Genomic DNA, 16,420 nt, shown 5'->3' with positions numbered 1-16,420 from the left:
AATTCAAAAAAAGCCAAATACTATAGTCTCTGACGTTTTTGATGCAAATATTTGATATCCCAAAGTCGAAAAACACCAAAGACTGTAGTCTTCGACGTTTTTGATGCAAATATTTGATATCCCAAGTCAAAAAAACACTGAAGACTATAGTCTTTGATGTTTTTGATGCAAATATTTGATATTCTCAGTCGCAAAACACCAAAGACTATAGTCTTTGACGTTTTTGATGCAAATATTTGATATCCTAAGTCATAAAACACCAAATACTATTGTCTTTGACGTTTTTGATGCAAATATTTGATATCTCAAAGTCAAAAAACACCAAAGACTATAGTCTTTGACGTTTTTGATGCAAATATTTGATATCCTGAATCAAAAAACACCAAAGACTATAGTCTTTGACGTTTTTGATGCAGATATTTGATATCCTCAGTCGAAAAACACCAAAGACTATAGTCTTTGACGTTTTTGATGCAAATATTTGATATCCCAAGTCAAAAAACACCAAAGACTATAGTCTTTGACGTTTTTGATGCAAATATTTGATATCCCAAAGTCGAAAAACACCAAAGACTATAGTCTTTGACGTTTTTGATGCAAATATTTGATATCCCAAGTCAAAAAACACCAAAGACTATAGTCTTTGACGTTTTTGATGCAAATATTTGATATCCCAAAGTCGAAAAACACCAAAGACTATAGTTTTTGACGTTTTTGATGCAGATATTTGATATCCTGAGTCATAAAACACCAAAGACTATAGTCTTTGACGTTTTTGATGCAAATATTTGATATCTCAAGTCGAAAAAAGCCAAAAACTATAGCTTTCGACGTTTTTGATGCAAATATTTGATATCCTAAATCGAAAAACACCGAAGACTATAGTCTTTGACGTTTTTGATGCGAATATTTGATATCCCAAAGTCGAAAAACACCAAAGACTATAGTCTCTGACGTTTTTGATGCAAATATTTGATATCCCAAAGTCGAAAAACACCAAAGACAATAGTCTTTGACGTTTTTGATGCAAATATTTGATATCCTGAATCAAAAAACACCAAAGACTATAGTCTTTGACGTTTTTGATGCAGATATTTGATATCCTCAGTCGAAAAACACCAAAGACTATAGTCTTTGACGTTTTTGATGCAAATATTTGATATCCTAAATCGAAAAACACCAAAGACTATAGTCTTTGACGTTTTTGATGCGAATATTTGATATCCCAAAGTCGAAAAACACCAAAGACAATAGTCTTTGACGTTTTTGATGCAAATATTTGATATCCCAAGTCAAAAAACACCAAAGACTATAGTCTTTGACGTTTTTGATGCAAATATTTGATATCTCAGAGTCGAAAAAACCGAAGACTATAGTCTTTGACGTTTTTGATGCAAATATTTGATATCCCAAAGTCGAAAAACACCAAAGACTATAGTCTTTGACGGTTTTGATGCAAATATTTGATATCCCAAAGTCGAAAAACACCAAAGACTATAGTCTTTGACGTTTTTGATGCAGATATTTGATATCCTGAGTCATGAAACACCAAAGACTATAGTCTTTGACGTTTTTGATGCAAATATTTGATATCCCAAAGTCAAAAAAAGCCAAATACTATAGTCTCTGACGTTTTTGATGCAAATTTTTGATATCCTCAGTCGAAAAACACCAAAGACTATAGTCTTCGACGTTTTTGATGCAAATATTTGATATCTCAAGTCAAAAAACACCAAAGACTATAGTCTTTGACGTTTTTGATGCAAATATTTGATATCCCAAAGTCAAAAAACACCAAATACTATAGTCTCTGACGTTTTTGATGCGAATATTTGATATCCTCAGTCGAAAAACACCAAAGACTATAGTCTTTGACGTTTTTGATGCAAATATTTGATATCCCAAAGTCAAAAAACACCAGAGAATATAGTCTTTGGTGTTTTTCGACTTAGGATATCAAATATTTGCATCAAAAACATCAACGACTATAGTCTTCAGTGTTTTTCGACTGAGGATATCAAATATTTGCATCAAAAACGTCAGAGACTATAGTCTTTGGTGTTTTTTGACTTGGGATATCAAATATTTGCATCAAAAACGTCAAAGACTATTGTCTTTGGTGTTTTTCGACTCTGGGATATCAAATATTCGCATCAAAAACGTCAAAGACTATAGTCTTTGGTGTTTTTCGATTTAGGATATCAAATATTTGCATCAAAAACGTCGAAAGCTATAGTTTTTGGCTTTTTTCGACTTGAGATATCAAATATTTGCATCAAAAACGTCAAAGACTATAGTCTTTGGTGTTTTATGACTCAGGATATCAAATATCTGCATCAAAAACGTCAAAAACTATAGTCTTTGGTGTTTTTCGACTTTGGGATATCAAATATTTGCATCAAAAACGTCAAAGACTATAGTCTTTGGTGTTTTTTGACTTGGGATATCAAATATTTGCATCAAAAACGTCAAAGACTATAGTCTTTGGTGTTTTTCGACTTTGGGATATCAAATATTTGCATCAAAAACGTCAAAGACTATAGTCTTTGGTGTTTTTTGACTTGGGATATCAAATATTTGCATCAAAAACGTCAAAGACTATTGTCTTTGGTGTTTTTCGACTTTGGAATATCAAATATTCGCATCAAAAACGTCAAAGACTATAGTCTTTGGTGTTTTTCGATTTAGGATATCAAATATTTGCATCAAAAACGTCGAAGGCTATAGTTTTTGGCTTTTTTTGACTTGAGATATCAAATATTTGCATCAAAAACGTCAAAGACTATAGTCTTTGGTGTTTTATGACTCAGGATATCAAATATCTGCATCAAAAACGTCAAAGACTATAGTCTTTGGTGTTTTTCGACTTTGGGATATCAAATATTTGCATCAAAAACGTCAAAGACTATAGTCTTCGGTTTTTTCGACTCTGAGATATCAAATATTTGCATCAAAAACGTCAAAGACTATAGTCTTTGGTGTTTTTTGACTTGGGATATCAAATATTTGCATCAAAAACGTCAAAGACTATTGTCTTTGGTGTTTTTCGACTTTGGGATATCAAATATTCGCATCAAAAACGTCAAAGACTATAGTCTTTGGTGTTTTTCGATTTGGGATATCAAATATTTGCATCAAAAACGTCGAAGGCTATAGTTTTTGGCTTTTTTCGACTTGAGATATCAAATATTTGCATCAAAAACGTCAAAGACTATAGTCTTTGGTGTTTTATGACTCAGGATATCAAATATCTGCATCAAAAACGTCAAAGACTATAGTCTTTGGTGTTTTTCGACTTTGGGATATCAAATATTTGCATCCAAAACGTCAAAGACTATAGTCGTTGGTGTTTTTTGACTTGGGATATCAAATATTTGCATCAAAAACGTCAAAGACTATAGTCTTTGGTGTTTTTCGACTTGAGATATCAAATATTTGCATCAAAAACGTCAAAGACTATAGTCTTTGGTGTTTTATGACTCAGGATATCAAATATCTGCATCAAAAACGTCAAAGACTATAGTCTTTGGTGTTTTTCGACTTTGGGATATCAAATATTTGCATCAAAAACGTCAAAGACTATAGTCTTTGGTGTTTTTCGACTTTGGGATATCAAATATTTGCATCAAAAACGTCAAAGACTATAGTCTTTGGTGTTTTATGACTCAGGATATCAAATATCTGCATCAAAAACGTCAAAGACTATAGTCTTTGGTGTTTTTCGACTTTGGGATATCAAATATTTGCATCAAAAACGTCAAAGACTATAGTCTTTGGTGTTTTTTGACTTGGGATATCAAATATTTGCATCAAAAACGTCAAAGACTATAGTCTTTGGTGTTTTATGACTCAGGATATCAAATATCTGCATCAAAAACGTCAAAGACTATAGTCTTTGGTGTTTTTCGACTTTGGGATATCAAATATTTGCATCAAAAACGTCAAAGACTATTGTCTTTGGTGTTTTTCGACTTTGGGATATCAAATATTTGCATCAAAAACGTCAAAGACTATAGTCTTTGGTGTTTTTCGATTTAGGATATCAAATATTTGCATCAAAAACGTCGAAGGCTATAGTTTTTGGCTTTTTTCGACTTGAGATATCAAATATTTGCATCAAAAACGTCAAAGACTATAGTCTTTGGTGTTTTATGACTCAGGATATCAAATATTTGCATCAAAAACGTCAAAGACTATAGTCTTTGGTGTCTTTTGACTTGGGATATCAAATATTTGCATCAAAAACGTCAAAGACTATAGTCTTTGGTGTTTTTCGACTCTGGGATATCAAATATTTGCATCAAAAACGTCAAAGACTATAGTCTTCGGTTTTTTCGACTCTGAGATATCAAATATTTGCATCAAAAACGTCAAAGACTATAGTCTTTGGTGTTTTTTGACTTGGGATATCAAATATTTGCATCAAAAACGTCAAAGACTATTGTCTTTGGTGTTTTTTGACTTGGGATATCAAATATTTGCATCAAAAACGTCGAAGGCTATAGTTTTTGGCTTTTTTCGACTTGAGATATCAAATATTTGCATCAAAAACGTCAAAGACTATAGTTTTTTACGTTTCTGATGCGATTTTTCGATATCTCAATGTCGGAAAACACTAAAAACTATATTTTCCGACGTTTCTATGTGATTTTTCAGATTACGGATTCAAAAAACTCTAAAGATTATAGTTTTTGACGTTTTTGATACGATTATTCGAGATCCCATATTCGAAAATCCTCAAAGACTATAGTCTTTGTTATTTCTTTCGCGATTATTCGCGATTGCTGGGCCAGAAAACACCAAAGACTATATTTTTTGACATCTTTCCAGGTGATCCTTCGATATTCCAGGGTATGAAAACACCAAAGACTTTAGTCTCTGACATCTCTTCAGGCGATTCTTTGAGATTTTAGGGTATGAAAACAACAAAATCTTCGATATTTTCGCGGGTCATTCCTCCAGATTATAGGGTGTGAAAACATCGAAGATTCCTATCTTTGTTTCTCAGCTATTCCGCAAAGGGTTCAGGTTTTCTCTTTATGGATTATTTCAGTTTCTGTGCCCAAAACAATATCTCTGCGTCAAGTTTCATCGGGTATCCTTACGTTTACTCATCTGAGGAATACGTTGCAGTCAAGTAAATTGAGCTCTGAAACTGAGTGAAATAGCTGATCCACTGTTCTTCGCAGTTGGCCAAAATCGCCGTAACGATTTCAGCTCATCGTACATGATCCGTTGTAACAAAAAGGGAATGATATCATCGTCTTCGTTTTATGATACTTTATTTTCATTGGAACAATAATGGTTATCTTGGAAAAAGTGGTTCGGATTTCATTTTTGTATACATATAGCATTCACTATGAAGTCACGTCGCTTATATACCTATGAATAACACTGATCGTTTCTATGATGCCACGTGTAACGAGACGGAGATGTCCATTTCCATTTGAATGCTAATTTCACATCGGATCAATGGAAACATTGGATTTTAAATATTTCGCGATCGTCGGTTGCTCCCTGGAAATCCAGTCATGACTAATTTAGTGGAGTTCTGTTCTGGCTAGCTCGCATGTAATTTATGTACGACGAAATAAGATCGTCCATTTTATATCCCAGGGCAGTTTCGCAGAGAAGTTTCGAACCCTTCATGAAATTTCCGATCGTCATGTGGAAGTACGTATTTCCGGATGACCAGTTCGATAACTCCGTAAATGGATAGATGGCTAATATATCCTGTGTTTCAGGATGTATGATGTTAACACCAGATTTATTTATCGCAATTATCACGCGAATAGGAAAGTTCGGTTCTGTCGTCTGTTTCACCTCGAAAAATGCTGACCCGAAAGTCGGCCATTCATAGATTATTTGCAAGAATTGTTCTTTAGCATCGTTCGCACTCATGCCTATGATAACAAAAAATAACATAAATTAATAAATGATCCAATAGGGACTAGTATTTCGGTTCTAAATTGCTTGATAATCACAGCTATGTTCGTAATCGAGCACAAGCCTACCGCTCACAAGATTATGTGCATACCAAACTTGATGAATTCAAGATATCCGCTGATTTTCGGTTTTGGGAATTTTTGATGTTTGCGAAAAACTTTCTCAGACCTTGAAGAATTCAAATGAATTGATACACAAAGTTCATATCATTGCTAGAAATCTATGAGAATTCCAAAATCCAAGCGCATTTAAATTTGGAATTTCGAACGTTTTCACCCGATGTTATCTAGAGTTTAACGAGATTCCGGTCTTTTAAAATATGGACAATTATTTGGGATGCTTTCGAACTACCTATTCACGGTATATCGATTGATCTCAAATCATCCCAACAAATTTCGGTTTGTTACGCAACCCAGATGTGCAAGTTGGTCGTTAGGATAATTCGTTTGCCTACCTGACTGTTGACTGTAGTTTGCAACGATATGTTTTTTCCAGTCGTTTGGGCTAAACAGCTTGAGAAGATTGCTGGGAACGTATTCTCGTAGTTTGTGTCTAGAATAATGATAACTCTTCAGCAGGATTGAAGTAATAAAAACTTGCGACTTACATAGATCTCGAGAACACGATTTTCCTTACGGTATTTCATGAAGTTCCGCCCTGCTGTCGCCATATTTGCTTCTATAAATGAGTGCCGCCAATTTGATCGCATCCAGTTGATCGCATTTGTGGTATCCTCTTAACAGTTTTGGCAATTCCTGGTGATAATAAAATATTATATCCGCATTCCTATCTCGACCCGGAGCAACGTTTATCCATAGTTTCCTCATGAAGAATATTTGATAATGCGCCTGCATCGGTGCCATTGACCTTGTGGGTCGCGAGTCCTTCATCCATTCAGTCAATTCATGAACGAAATCAAAGAAAAAGTAGTTCGAGGGGACTGAAAACACTTTATCTGTAATTTTAATCATTAAACTGAAACCGTCGCTACTCTTCAGCTGCAATCTGTCCGCAATGTCATTGCAAATGTCTACAGTTCTTGTAGACGAATGAACCTGAAGAAATAACGCTTGGATTAGGTGGGTAAACATATCGTGAACTCATCAGGCATCAATGATAATCAAACCTCGAACGCTTCGTCACTGTCATCGGGAAAATAAACTCTGTGGAAGATCTGCATGCTTTTGAATCGAATGGCCTCCAACTCCAAGAGGTACGGAGGGTACTTCCTGCTCCCATTCTTCACAGTCCTGTTCAACCTATTGATGCAGTCAATGGCTATTGGATTACCTTGAGCAGCAAGGAATTGCGTTAGTTCCCTGTGCACCGGCCCACTACAAGTCATGATTCCAGTCGCCAACCACATCAGTTCCCATCCTCGTTCTTCGCTAAGGCTGATTTGGTTTTCAGTCAGCTGTCTCATAAGTTGACAGTAAACCTCATCGCGAAGCGGCTCCTGAAAGTCACACAACAACGTCATTTAATTCACCGAGTCTCACCGTGCTCGGGAAAATCTGCTTACATGCTCCAAGGGCGCTCGAAATATTTGATCAGTGTATTCGGTTCCAGTACGCTGTCGGTGGATTGGAAGATCTCCCATGTACTTGAGGATGCTGGTAAATATTAGTACGGCTTCTTGCGCTATTTCGAGCTTTTCTCCTAGTTTTGCCAAAAGCGGTGCCTTCATCGGCTCTCTCGTATGCTTCCAAAGGATTTCAGGCGTACTTCGCCTAGCTGAACTTATCGCCCCACTATTGTTGCGCGAATCGGGGATGTTGTAGCTTTTCCGGAAGTGGCTATCAGCAAATTTCATCAAAGTGTACTTTTCGGAATGGGGCATTGACTTATAAACTCGATCTCTTCGCCTGTACTTTTCTCCAGTGAAGTCTGCCTTGATGATTTCCTGGCATGAATGATGTCTTAATCAGCATATATTTTGATTATTGATATAAACCGGTGCCCGAAATAAAATCTGTGGATTCTGGCACTAACAATTATAGACTCTGAAGGCTTGTTCACTGTCGGTAGAATGTAGACGAACTCGGATGGGAAATTACCAACTGATCCACGGCATTCGCCATAGCCCCAAGGTGAAGTCATGATTGTGTAGCCCGAACAACCACCTGCTAGTTTGACGAGATCACCTTTTTTCAGGGGCAGGAATGACTGACTTTCACCTATCGAAGATGAACAGATTGATTAGGGCGAAATGCCCTGTCAGATGATGGGGGGAAACTCTTTATCATCTACGGAAATAACTCACTCGCGCCTGTGTAATCTTGAGTAGCGATAACGTATTGAGACTTTTCTTTGAGACCATCGATCAAAAAGTTGACAAGGTTGGCGAGGTCCTCAGCTTCGGTACTTTGGAAGACGAATTCTTCGCGCTGAATGGTAGCTAACGTCAAGTTTTGTGGACCATATTCGGTAAGTCTGTATCAACGATTCGGAATTGATTTCAAGATCAAGAGACAGAAAGTAGCCGTCAAAGAAAACGTGGATTTTTACTTTACGAATGTGATTTCAGTAATCTCCGGAAATGAGAGTTCCAGTAGCATTTGCTCTTGATTATCGACAAAATATATGCCGGTCCAATTGACTGCAATGATAATGTTATCCTGTGTTAGTTTTGGCCCAGAAACACGTCTAGCTTCGTAGAACCGGGAGAAAAGAATCGGCCAAGTTAATTTAGCAAACATAACTACATCTTCTTTCGCGTTTATCGGCGGCACTGCTTCAATGACATTAAGATTCTGAAACAATCGTCGAAGATTACAAACGATTCAAATTTCATCCAGTCGAAATACACGTTTTCTAGAATCGCTGTTTCAGAACCCGATTAGTGACACTGAAGCTACTGCGAAAAATAAAATATTGAACGATTAGTTATCAACAACTCTGTGAACCAAGAACGCGACTTTTACCTCCAATTAAAGCGATTCGCTCTCGTAGCAAACCGTGAGGGTTGCATACCTGATATGACTGGGCTGAATCGGTTGTCTAACATCAAAAATTTAACAAATATTCGATTACCTTATTGAACGCATCAATGATTAGCTTCTGCCATTTTTGTAAGACTTGTTCTCCCTGAAGAAGATGATTTGGTATATATAATGGGAGAGCTGTCTTTAGAGTTTCTATTGTGAAATTTGTCTGGTGGTCAATGTAGAGCTGTTGAGCGGCAAGCATGGCGATGTCACCTTCCTGATAGGATTCCGGATTATTAATTTATACTAACGATTCAGGATTGCTCTACATCGATTTCTATTACCCCTTGGATTTACTTACGCTGGTACATCTGTATTCCCCGTACCTGACACCTCGGACGATCTGATGGTAAATGAGTGTCGTAGCGACTTTATCCAAAGTGGGATCATGCCACGGTGCAAATATTTCTTTTCTGAAAAACAATCTCCAAGGTGCATTTCGTTCAGGATGACCCTGTTCTTTAGCGTACTGCTCGCACTGAGAAATCGCGTCCATTACGTGGTCCCTGAGGTGTAAGAACGAAAAAGAGATAAGCATCTGTAAAATCTTCATCACCCTATTGACTTACTTTCCAGCTCCAAGTGAAAGTACTTTGTCGTAGAGTGTTACGAATAGGGAGAAACCAAAAGTATCTTTTAGCGTGATACTCTTCGCAACAGTGTTCACCACTTCTTCTGCGGTACTTGCTGAGTCTGCCTCAATGACCTTGGTGTTTCCGTCCATGAAGGTGACCGTCAATAGAATCGGCTTTTTCAGTTTTGTGGCTTGCAGCTCGATCCAACTCGGGGGCTGAGTTCTCGTTCCATTTCTGTAGGTTCTAACCAGTCTTTTGTGGCAATATGGTGCGTATCCAGGCGGCCCGATGTGAATAAAAGATCTCAAGTAATTCATGAACCTGTCGGAAGGTGCGAAACATCCAATGCAAAGCGACAAAAGAATCCAGCCCCTCGCATGGGAAGCTTTAGTTGGATTATGGATCAGCTGCTTAACTATCTGACAGTAAATTTCGTCTCGCAGTTCAGGCCGTAAGATTCCGTGGCCTATGACAAAGTGGAGCTTTTCAAGATTCGTGCTCCTGCGTTGCAGCCAAGATGTATATGCTTGGTAGTCGTCTTCGACTATGCCTGAAAATATAGGCACATACGATAAGTGGGGGTGCTTTGGAATGCGATGAGGTCGAGATCAAATTTGGCGTCATAGCTTTGACATCAGAGGCGGATGATACCTTTTCTGATATCTTGGTGCAGTTTGTCCTGCCTCTTCAGAGTCAGATGAATTAGTTTTCTTCCCTCTTTTCCGTAGATGTCTTGGTAGTCGCCTGAGCTCCATCCTTTTTTGAGCGTTTCCGATATCGTATTCATTACTGGTCTGTTGTCTGGAATATCGACTGGGTTCCTCGGCTCCGGAAGGTCACCCATGAAACGCAATATGGTAATCCATAATGCTTGAGCAGCCTGTAAGCAGCCGAGTAACGACCTTTTTCTTATAGATTTTCAATTCGAAGTTCAATGAGAAACTCATAAATCGAACGTACTAATTGATCAGAGAGAAGTGGAAGATCCAAAAGCGCATGTTTTAGGGGCCTCTTCGAGTATTGTGGAACGACGTTTGCAGCAAAGTATGCTGCAGCAAATTTACGAAAGTGATATGCGGTGAGGTCCTCATCTTCCTCTTCATCATCGGGGATCTCAATTACCTCCTCGGTGGCTTCCGATTTCTCCTTCACAAGATCCTGCGCAAGTACACTGATAATCACGACGTTGAAAATGATGCCTGGGCATATCTATATACGGTATTTTCAAATTCGACTTGTGATAAAATTAAACTGTAGATCGTATCGAAACAAGCATTGGAGTTGATTTTTTCGGAAATTCTCCAAATTTTCCGTGATTCATCTCTATCTGTACTTACAGCGAACAATTCACCGGGTATTTCTTTGTGCACAGCATTCGTAGGCTCTTTGTCAAGGAATTCAAAGATGTTGTCGATATTATTTTCCGTCACCCCATCAGCCCCCTTAAACGAATCGGAGTCTTTTTTTTCGTATGTTTCCAGTTCTTTTCGAAGATCGATTAAACCTTGCTGGTAATTTGCCTCGGCTATTTCCATGTACGATTTGTTACCGGATAACTTCAAATGGGCTTCTTCTTGACTACGGATGGCGAGTAACGCCGAAAGACGTTTGGCCTTCCACTATTTTTAAATAACTTTTAGCAAAGTGAATCGCAGTACGTGATAATTGTGGGTTGATGTGGTTTTGTCAATCGATGAATAAGCAACTTGGAAAGAATTTTGCATGGAAGAGCGAGATTTCCAAAGTGAAAATTTTGAACAGAATGTTGCAAATTGTTTTGCTGCTGTAGAACAAATAATACAGTAATACATACTTGGGACTTCTCTCGATGAGTTTTTCGGATCAAATATCCACGACACGCCGCCTGCAACGCAAAATTTGTACAGGCTGAGATCGGATAGATCATTTACAATATTTGTCGATAGCGAATGGCAATTATTCACGGTAATTATGTGACTACAATATCACTCTGACTGCAGATGAGTACAGAACATTGTCCAGAAGTGATCGAGTAGAATTATTCATTCAAAATTACTTGAAACCAATAATTCTGGAAATTGATCGAAATGGTTAAGAAAAGAAGCTAATTAAACTCGTGTCGAGAAATCGATTCAGTTTAACAATTTTGGCCTCAAATTACTACTGCCATTCGAATTTTTCAGGTGACATGCAAAAAATTCATTTTCAGAAAATCCTAATGTCGACCAAAAATAGCATTATTTGCCTCCTGGGTAGCTATGAATAATTCCGTGTACCTGAAGAGGTATGATGTATCTCTTTTTTTGTTTATAAGCGTGAGTTAGCCGTCGAGATTGTATGACAGCTTGCAGGCGCAGGTAGCCATTGCGTATAATATTAAACTTTTTCTTAACGACTGCGCCCCGATAAGTTTTCTGGATCATGACTGCTCCGTGTCGTAGCCTCAGGTATCTGGAGAAATCGCGAAAAATTTTGTATCTCTGATTCCGAAAAGGATAACGGAAGTTTTTTTCTCCAATAATAAGATGAAGACTAGAAATTTATTGATTGTATCGACTCACCTTCTTCGGCAAATCCATTTTCGCACGTTTCTCTGTATGATTAAAATATATTTCGCCAAAACCCTACTTCTTTCCTGTTCAAGAAAGAGATCCTGCTGGTCTTTCAGAAAAACTTTCGTGTGTCCCACCTGGTATTCCATGTTGTATTTCGCGAGAGTATTCAAGCATATTTGTTCCGCAGCTTTTCGAACATCCACTTTGTGCGATGGCTGTATTCCGTAAGCAAGGTGACGAAAACGGTCCACAAATTCGACAAAATTATATCTGATTGGATAACCAGCTCGACGAATTTTTGCGGTCTCCATCATTCCAGAATATCGTAATTGACGACAGCACAGAATGCGATCAAACATCTAAAATCAAATTTTATCTCGGAAGAATCAGTCTACAGTGTATCCTGATAAATTTGAGTGTGTTCTTCGATCACTCACCAAGGGCCGTTTCTCCTCATTCGGCTTAATGCACCTCACAAAATAGGGATGACAGCTACCAAGAGTTCTCATAAGAAGCTCGAGGGAACTACGGAATTCCGATGACAATGTTGGCCACCTTTTCTTACCGTCTCTTTCACCCTCTGATAATTCATCAGTGAATAAAGACTTGAGGAATGCATTTTTAGATATGGAAACCAGCTGGATCATGTCCATGGAAAATGTATCGCGATTTTTTTCGAGAAAACCTTTTGCCTTCGATAAAGGATTTCATAATGAAATAATGAAAATTCGTTGAGAAATTTATCGTCGAAGAATGAATTTTGACCGAATTTTTACTCACCTCGTACAAAACAGTGCCCGCGTAGTGTTTTATTCCAAAGGACTCGACGAAGTCAGATTTGGGTTTTACGTAGTATGCGTTTTGTTTATGTACCTGGTGAACTTTAGCCAACATAGTTTTATCTGTTCCCTAGCAAAGGTTTTGAAAGAAACCATCAATAGATTTCGGAGCTTAAATGTTTTTTCCTTCATATCTTACTTTCAAATACGTAGCGCTACCTACTTTTGGAAATTTGCTTTCCTCGTCGATAAGTGCCATGATGTTTACTGCTTTAGTACCGATCAGATCGAGGACGACCTGATTATCAACGAATTCTATGTGTTGCCAGAATATGCCTTCATTATTATAGTCCTCTTGTTCCATTTTGAAAATATGTTGTACGAAAAACTGCTGAAGATGCTCGTTTGTGTAATTAATGCAAAGCTGTTCGAAACTGTTGTTGTCAAAGTTTTCAAAACCAAAAATATCGAGGACGCCGATCGAGTTCTTCGTGTACACTTTTGGTTTGAAAATTGTGTCATTTATCTTATCGACTATCATGATAAACAATCGACCGTAGATCGCCTTCACAAATGAATCCCGTATTTCGATTGCCTGTTCCTTTGACAAATTACTCACCTCGAGTAAAAAAAAAAAAACAACAACAAACAGATGGTAATCTTTAGAAATAGAGAGTCAAGTAAATGGTTGCAATTTTCTCACCACACGTTCTCCTTGAGCGAAAATTGTTTTTTTTGTGAAAGCTTCGATCACCCCCTGCTCAGGGACTCCAAGAATTCGAGAGACTCGCTTCAATTTGGTCGAGTCACTTATTTCCGATGCGTCCATATTTGCTGGGGAGGATCAATTGTTCCATATTGAATCCTTATATTGGATACGTATTGACTGGTAAAAATAATTATACCAACCGACTGTTACGGGTTTGTAACTGATGTTTCCTATGTGCAATATACCAGCCAAAAGGACCATAATATTCCAAAATTCCTCATCACTGAATGTTAAAACCTTCATAGCTGCCCTCACTTCCGAAAATTCCGCAGCATCGGCTCTGCCATCGCATGTGATCTTTGTTCCCTGATTTGGAATTAAGAATTGATTAATTCTAATCGATGTCTATTTGGCATGTGAGGAAAAATTTTTCGTACTTCAACTAAGTAATGGTAACTCGCTCCATCGAAAAGCTCCAGCTTCTGTTTTTCCTCTTTCGAAAGACCCGCCAATATGGAATAAAAAATGTGGTAATTACGCTCGCCTCTGGCCTGGGCTACGATTCGACACTTTTCCAAAAGATATTGTTCGATGCGAGCCCCTTCGATTACTCCTTTTTTGTTAAAATTCACATCTATGTACTTGCCGAAGCGGGACGAGTTGTCGTTACGGACGGTTTTGGCATTTCCAAAAGCTAGAGTTTTCGGGAAGATATACCATCATATACCTTTTACTTTTCAATTTCCTCTATGAGAAAAAGCTATTGAAGTCTATGAAATAAACTATAGATCGAGACTATTAAAAATTCATTTGGGCATCATTGGCAACCCTATTGAAATACTATTCAAGAGCTATCGATCATTATCAGTAGTAAATTGCAGAAATTTATATACTAATGTAATTTCACATCAACATTGCACAGCATTCGTTGAAATGACAAGATTCCTTTTTCAAGTAGAGTACCGTTTAATTGCTTCACGGACATTTGGCTCAATTTACCCATTTTCGCTATTGTTGATTCAGGATAATTTCGAGTCAGGTATTTCGGTTCTAGATCGAAAACCACATGGCTTAAAAAATGTGGCAACAAAATTGAAATGCAACAAAATTGAGACATTGAACTTTACACGATGCAGGCTGGATATTTGCTTTTGCATACCCTCGAGTATCGGATTAGCTTGAAGTATTTGCTGTTCTATCCAAGAATGCTTTCCACTGATAGCTGCTAGATACTGCAGGATCAGTTTCGTGCTTTCAGTTTTTCCAGCTCCACTTTCTCCACTGTTGGAACAAATTATTGCCATAATTTGAACTTTTTTCATCGATTTCATGTATAGCTGAGAATTGAGGATATATTTTCGGATACCTTATGACTATACATTGATCATCTCCCGACTCCTTCATCTGCATAAAAGAGTTGTCGCCGATTGCAAAAATGTGAGGAGGTTCAGCTCCCAATTTTTTATTCCTATACAAATCGATTTGTTCCTTCGTATAGATGTTCAAAACATTATAAGGGTTTACAGCCACCAGCATGGTGCCAGTGTAAGTCTAAATGTGACAAACAAAAACACATATCTGTACTATTTTTATAGTAGTTAGGTGGGTATGTACCAATTCAAACGAACCGTCTTCATTAAAGACAGTATTCAAATACGCAATACTCACATAAATCAAGTTTTTGTTGTAACGAGAATGTAGATTTTTCAGTATTGCGTATTCTTGAAGATCCCCCAACTCAATCATGTCCTCTACTCCAACTACGGAGGATGCATGCATCGGCTTGAGGATCTGATTGATCGATATTTTCATTGGAATCTAAATAAGAGCAACAATTTTTACGTATAATTCTAACCAACGGCATCATTCACGGCATGTATCGCAATTGTAAGTCACTAAATTCTTTGCACGTTTTGCTGCTTATCTCTCAAACATCACCGTTAAAAATAATCGACGAATAGTGGCAACGTATATTTCAGAAATTAGCATTATGATTTCCCATGGTTGAGTACTTTGATAATTGAAAGATGCCCGAATCTCACCTTCCCTGCATCGTGTTGAACAACCACCTCGTTCTTATTTAATGAAATAATTTTCCCACCCCAGGGGATCTCGTACTCTCCTATTTTGTCAGTCCAAAACCACACGTAGTCGCCCTACAATTGAGGCATGAAAAAGACATTAGACCATATCCTTTAGTCCGAAATATTTCATCTGAGAGTTAAATTTGATAAGATAGAAAAGTGTTAGGCTTGCTCAAATCTATGTCACAAATGGGAAGCTTACAATTAAGACATTTTGAAGATGAGTTTTCCTTAGCGATACCGATACGTTTGTTGTTCCAAAAATAAGATTTTGCTTCGAAAAAACAACATATTAACTTGGGCTTGAGTCTAAATATTTTACAGAGTAGCAAGAATTGTGCTAAGGTAGGTAAGGTACCAAGACTTATGCGTTAACTTTCCGATTTCAAAACGCCTTAATAGTGGCACATGTAAATCAGTCCTTTTTTTTTTATCACTACACCCTCTAATTACTCGAATCATTCGAATGTTGGATAAAGTTTTTCTCATCGAGGCTATTAGTAACGTGAATAAGCATTCTATGATCATCATAGGAAACCCACCAAAGTGTAGGGGAGGCTGCTACTGTCGGTCTTTGATGATGTGCCCATCTTCGAGATATGTTATACCATATTCGAAAGGAAACAAATTAAATATAAAACGACGCAATAAATATTTCACGATAGGTATATATCAGTTACGACCACCAACTCATGAATAACTGAAGTAATGCTTGAAACTCGTCCACCCTTTATCGTTGCACGCAATGAACCGTTATCAATAGCTCTGTTTTTACTCTTATCTAGCATACGATCTATACATATCTA

At 37.5% G+C, this 16,420-nt stretch overlaps 1 protein-coding gene across 2 annotated transcripts; it reads right to left on the bottom strand.

Annotated features, from left to right (window-relative positions):
- Positions 1 to 5,265: 5,265 nt before the first annotated feature.
- LOC105693626 (myosin-VIIa-like) lies at positions 5,266 to 16,339 on the bottom strand. 2 transcript variants are annotated; one of them, XM_048653482.1, is made up of 29 exons: positions 16,157 to 16,339; positions 15,573 to 15,686; positions 15,199 to 15,348; positions 14,897 to 15,081; positions 14,690 to 14,811; positions 14,530 to 14,580; positions 13,968 to 14,224; positions 13,731 to 13,896; positions 13,525 to 13,655; positions 13,045 to 13,440; positions 12,823 to 12,951; positions 12,480 to 12,734; positions 12,049 to 12,401; positions 11,764 to 11,938; positions 11,322 to 11,372; positions 10,846 to 11,127; positions 10,469 to 10,666; positions 10,160 to 10,388; positions 9,503 to 10,058; positions 9,235 to 9,439; positions 8,980 to 9,150; positions 8,455 to 8,699; positions 8,210 to 8,379; positions 7,939 to 8,123; positions 7,469 to 7,849; positions 7,073 to 7,402; positions 6,583 to 7,001; positions 6,401 to 6,498; positions 5,266 to 5,903 (listed from the first exon to the last, which is right to left on the bottom strand). In XM_048653482.1, the coding sequence occupies exons 1-29, from the start codon at positions 16,202 to 16,204 to the stop codon at positions 5,536 to 5,538; spliced, it is 6,420 nt and encodes a 2,139-aa protein (XP_048509439.1). In that variant the 5' UTR covers positions 16,205 to 16,339; the 3' UTR covers positions 5,266 to 5,535. The 2 variants fall into 2 exon arrangements, with proteins under 2 accessions (XP_048509439.1, XP_012269099.2); XM_012413676.2 differs by lacking the exon at positions 14,530 to 14,580.
- Between the last annotated feature and the right edge of the window lie 81 nt (positions 16,340 to 16,420).

This window comes from Athalia rosae, chromosome 4 (assembly GCF_917208135.1).
Source record: "Athalia rosae chromosome 4, iyAthRosa1.1, whole genome shotgun sequence".
NCBI classification, from domain to species: domain Eukaryota; kingdom Metazoa; phylum Arthropoda; class Insecta; order Hymenoptera; family Athaliidae; genus Athalia; species Athalia rosae.
This window is presented reverse-complemented; position numbering and strand designations above follow the sequence as displayed.

Bases quoted from the DNA above. Each gene is read 5' to 3' on its own strand.
- LOC105693626 (XM_048653482.1), bottom strand. From the start codon at position 16,204: ATGGGCACATCATCAAAGACCGACAGTAGCAGCCTCCCCTACACTTTG. The intron at 12,402-12,479 runs GTGAGTGATCGA...ATTTGATTTTAG, and splicing joins ATGAGGAGAAACGGCCCTTG to ATGTTTGATCGCATTCTGTG. The intron at 11,939-12,048 runs GTGAGTCGATAC...CGATTTCTCCAG, and splicing joins AAATGGATTTGCCGAAGAAG to ATACCTGAGGCTACGACACG.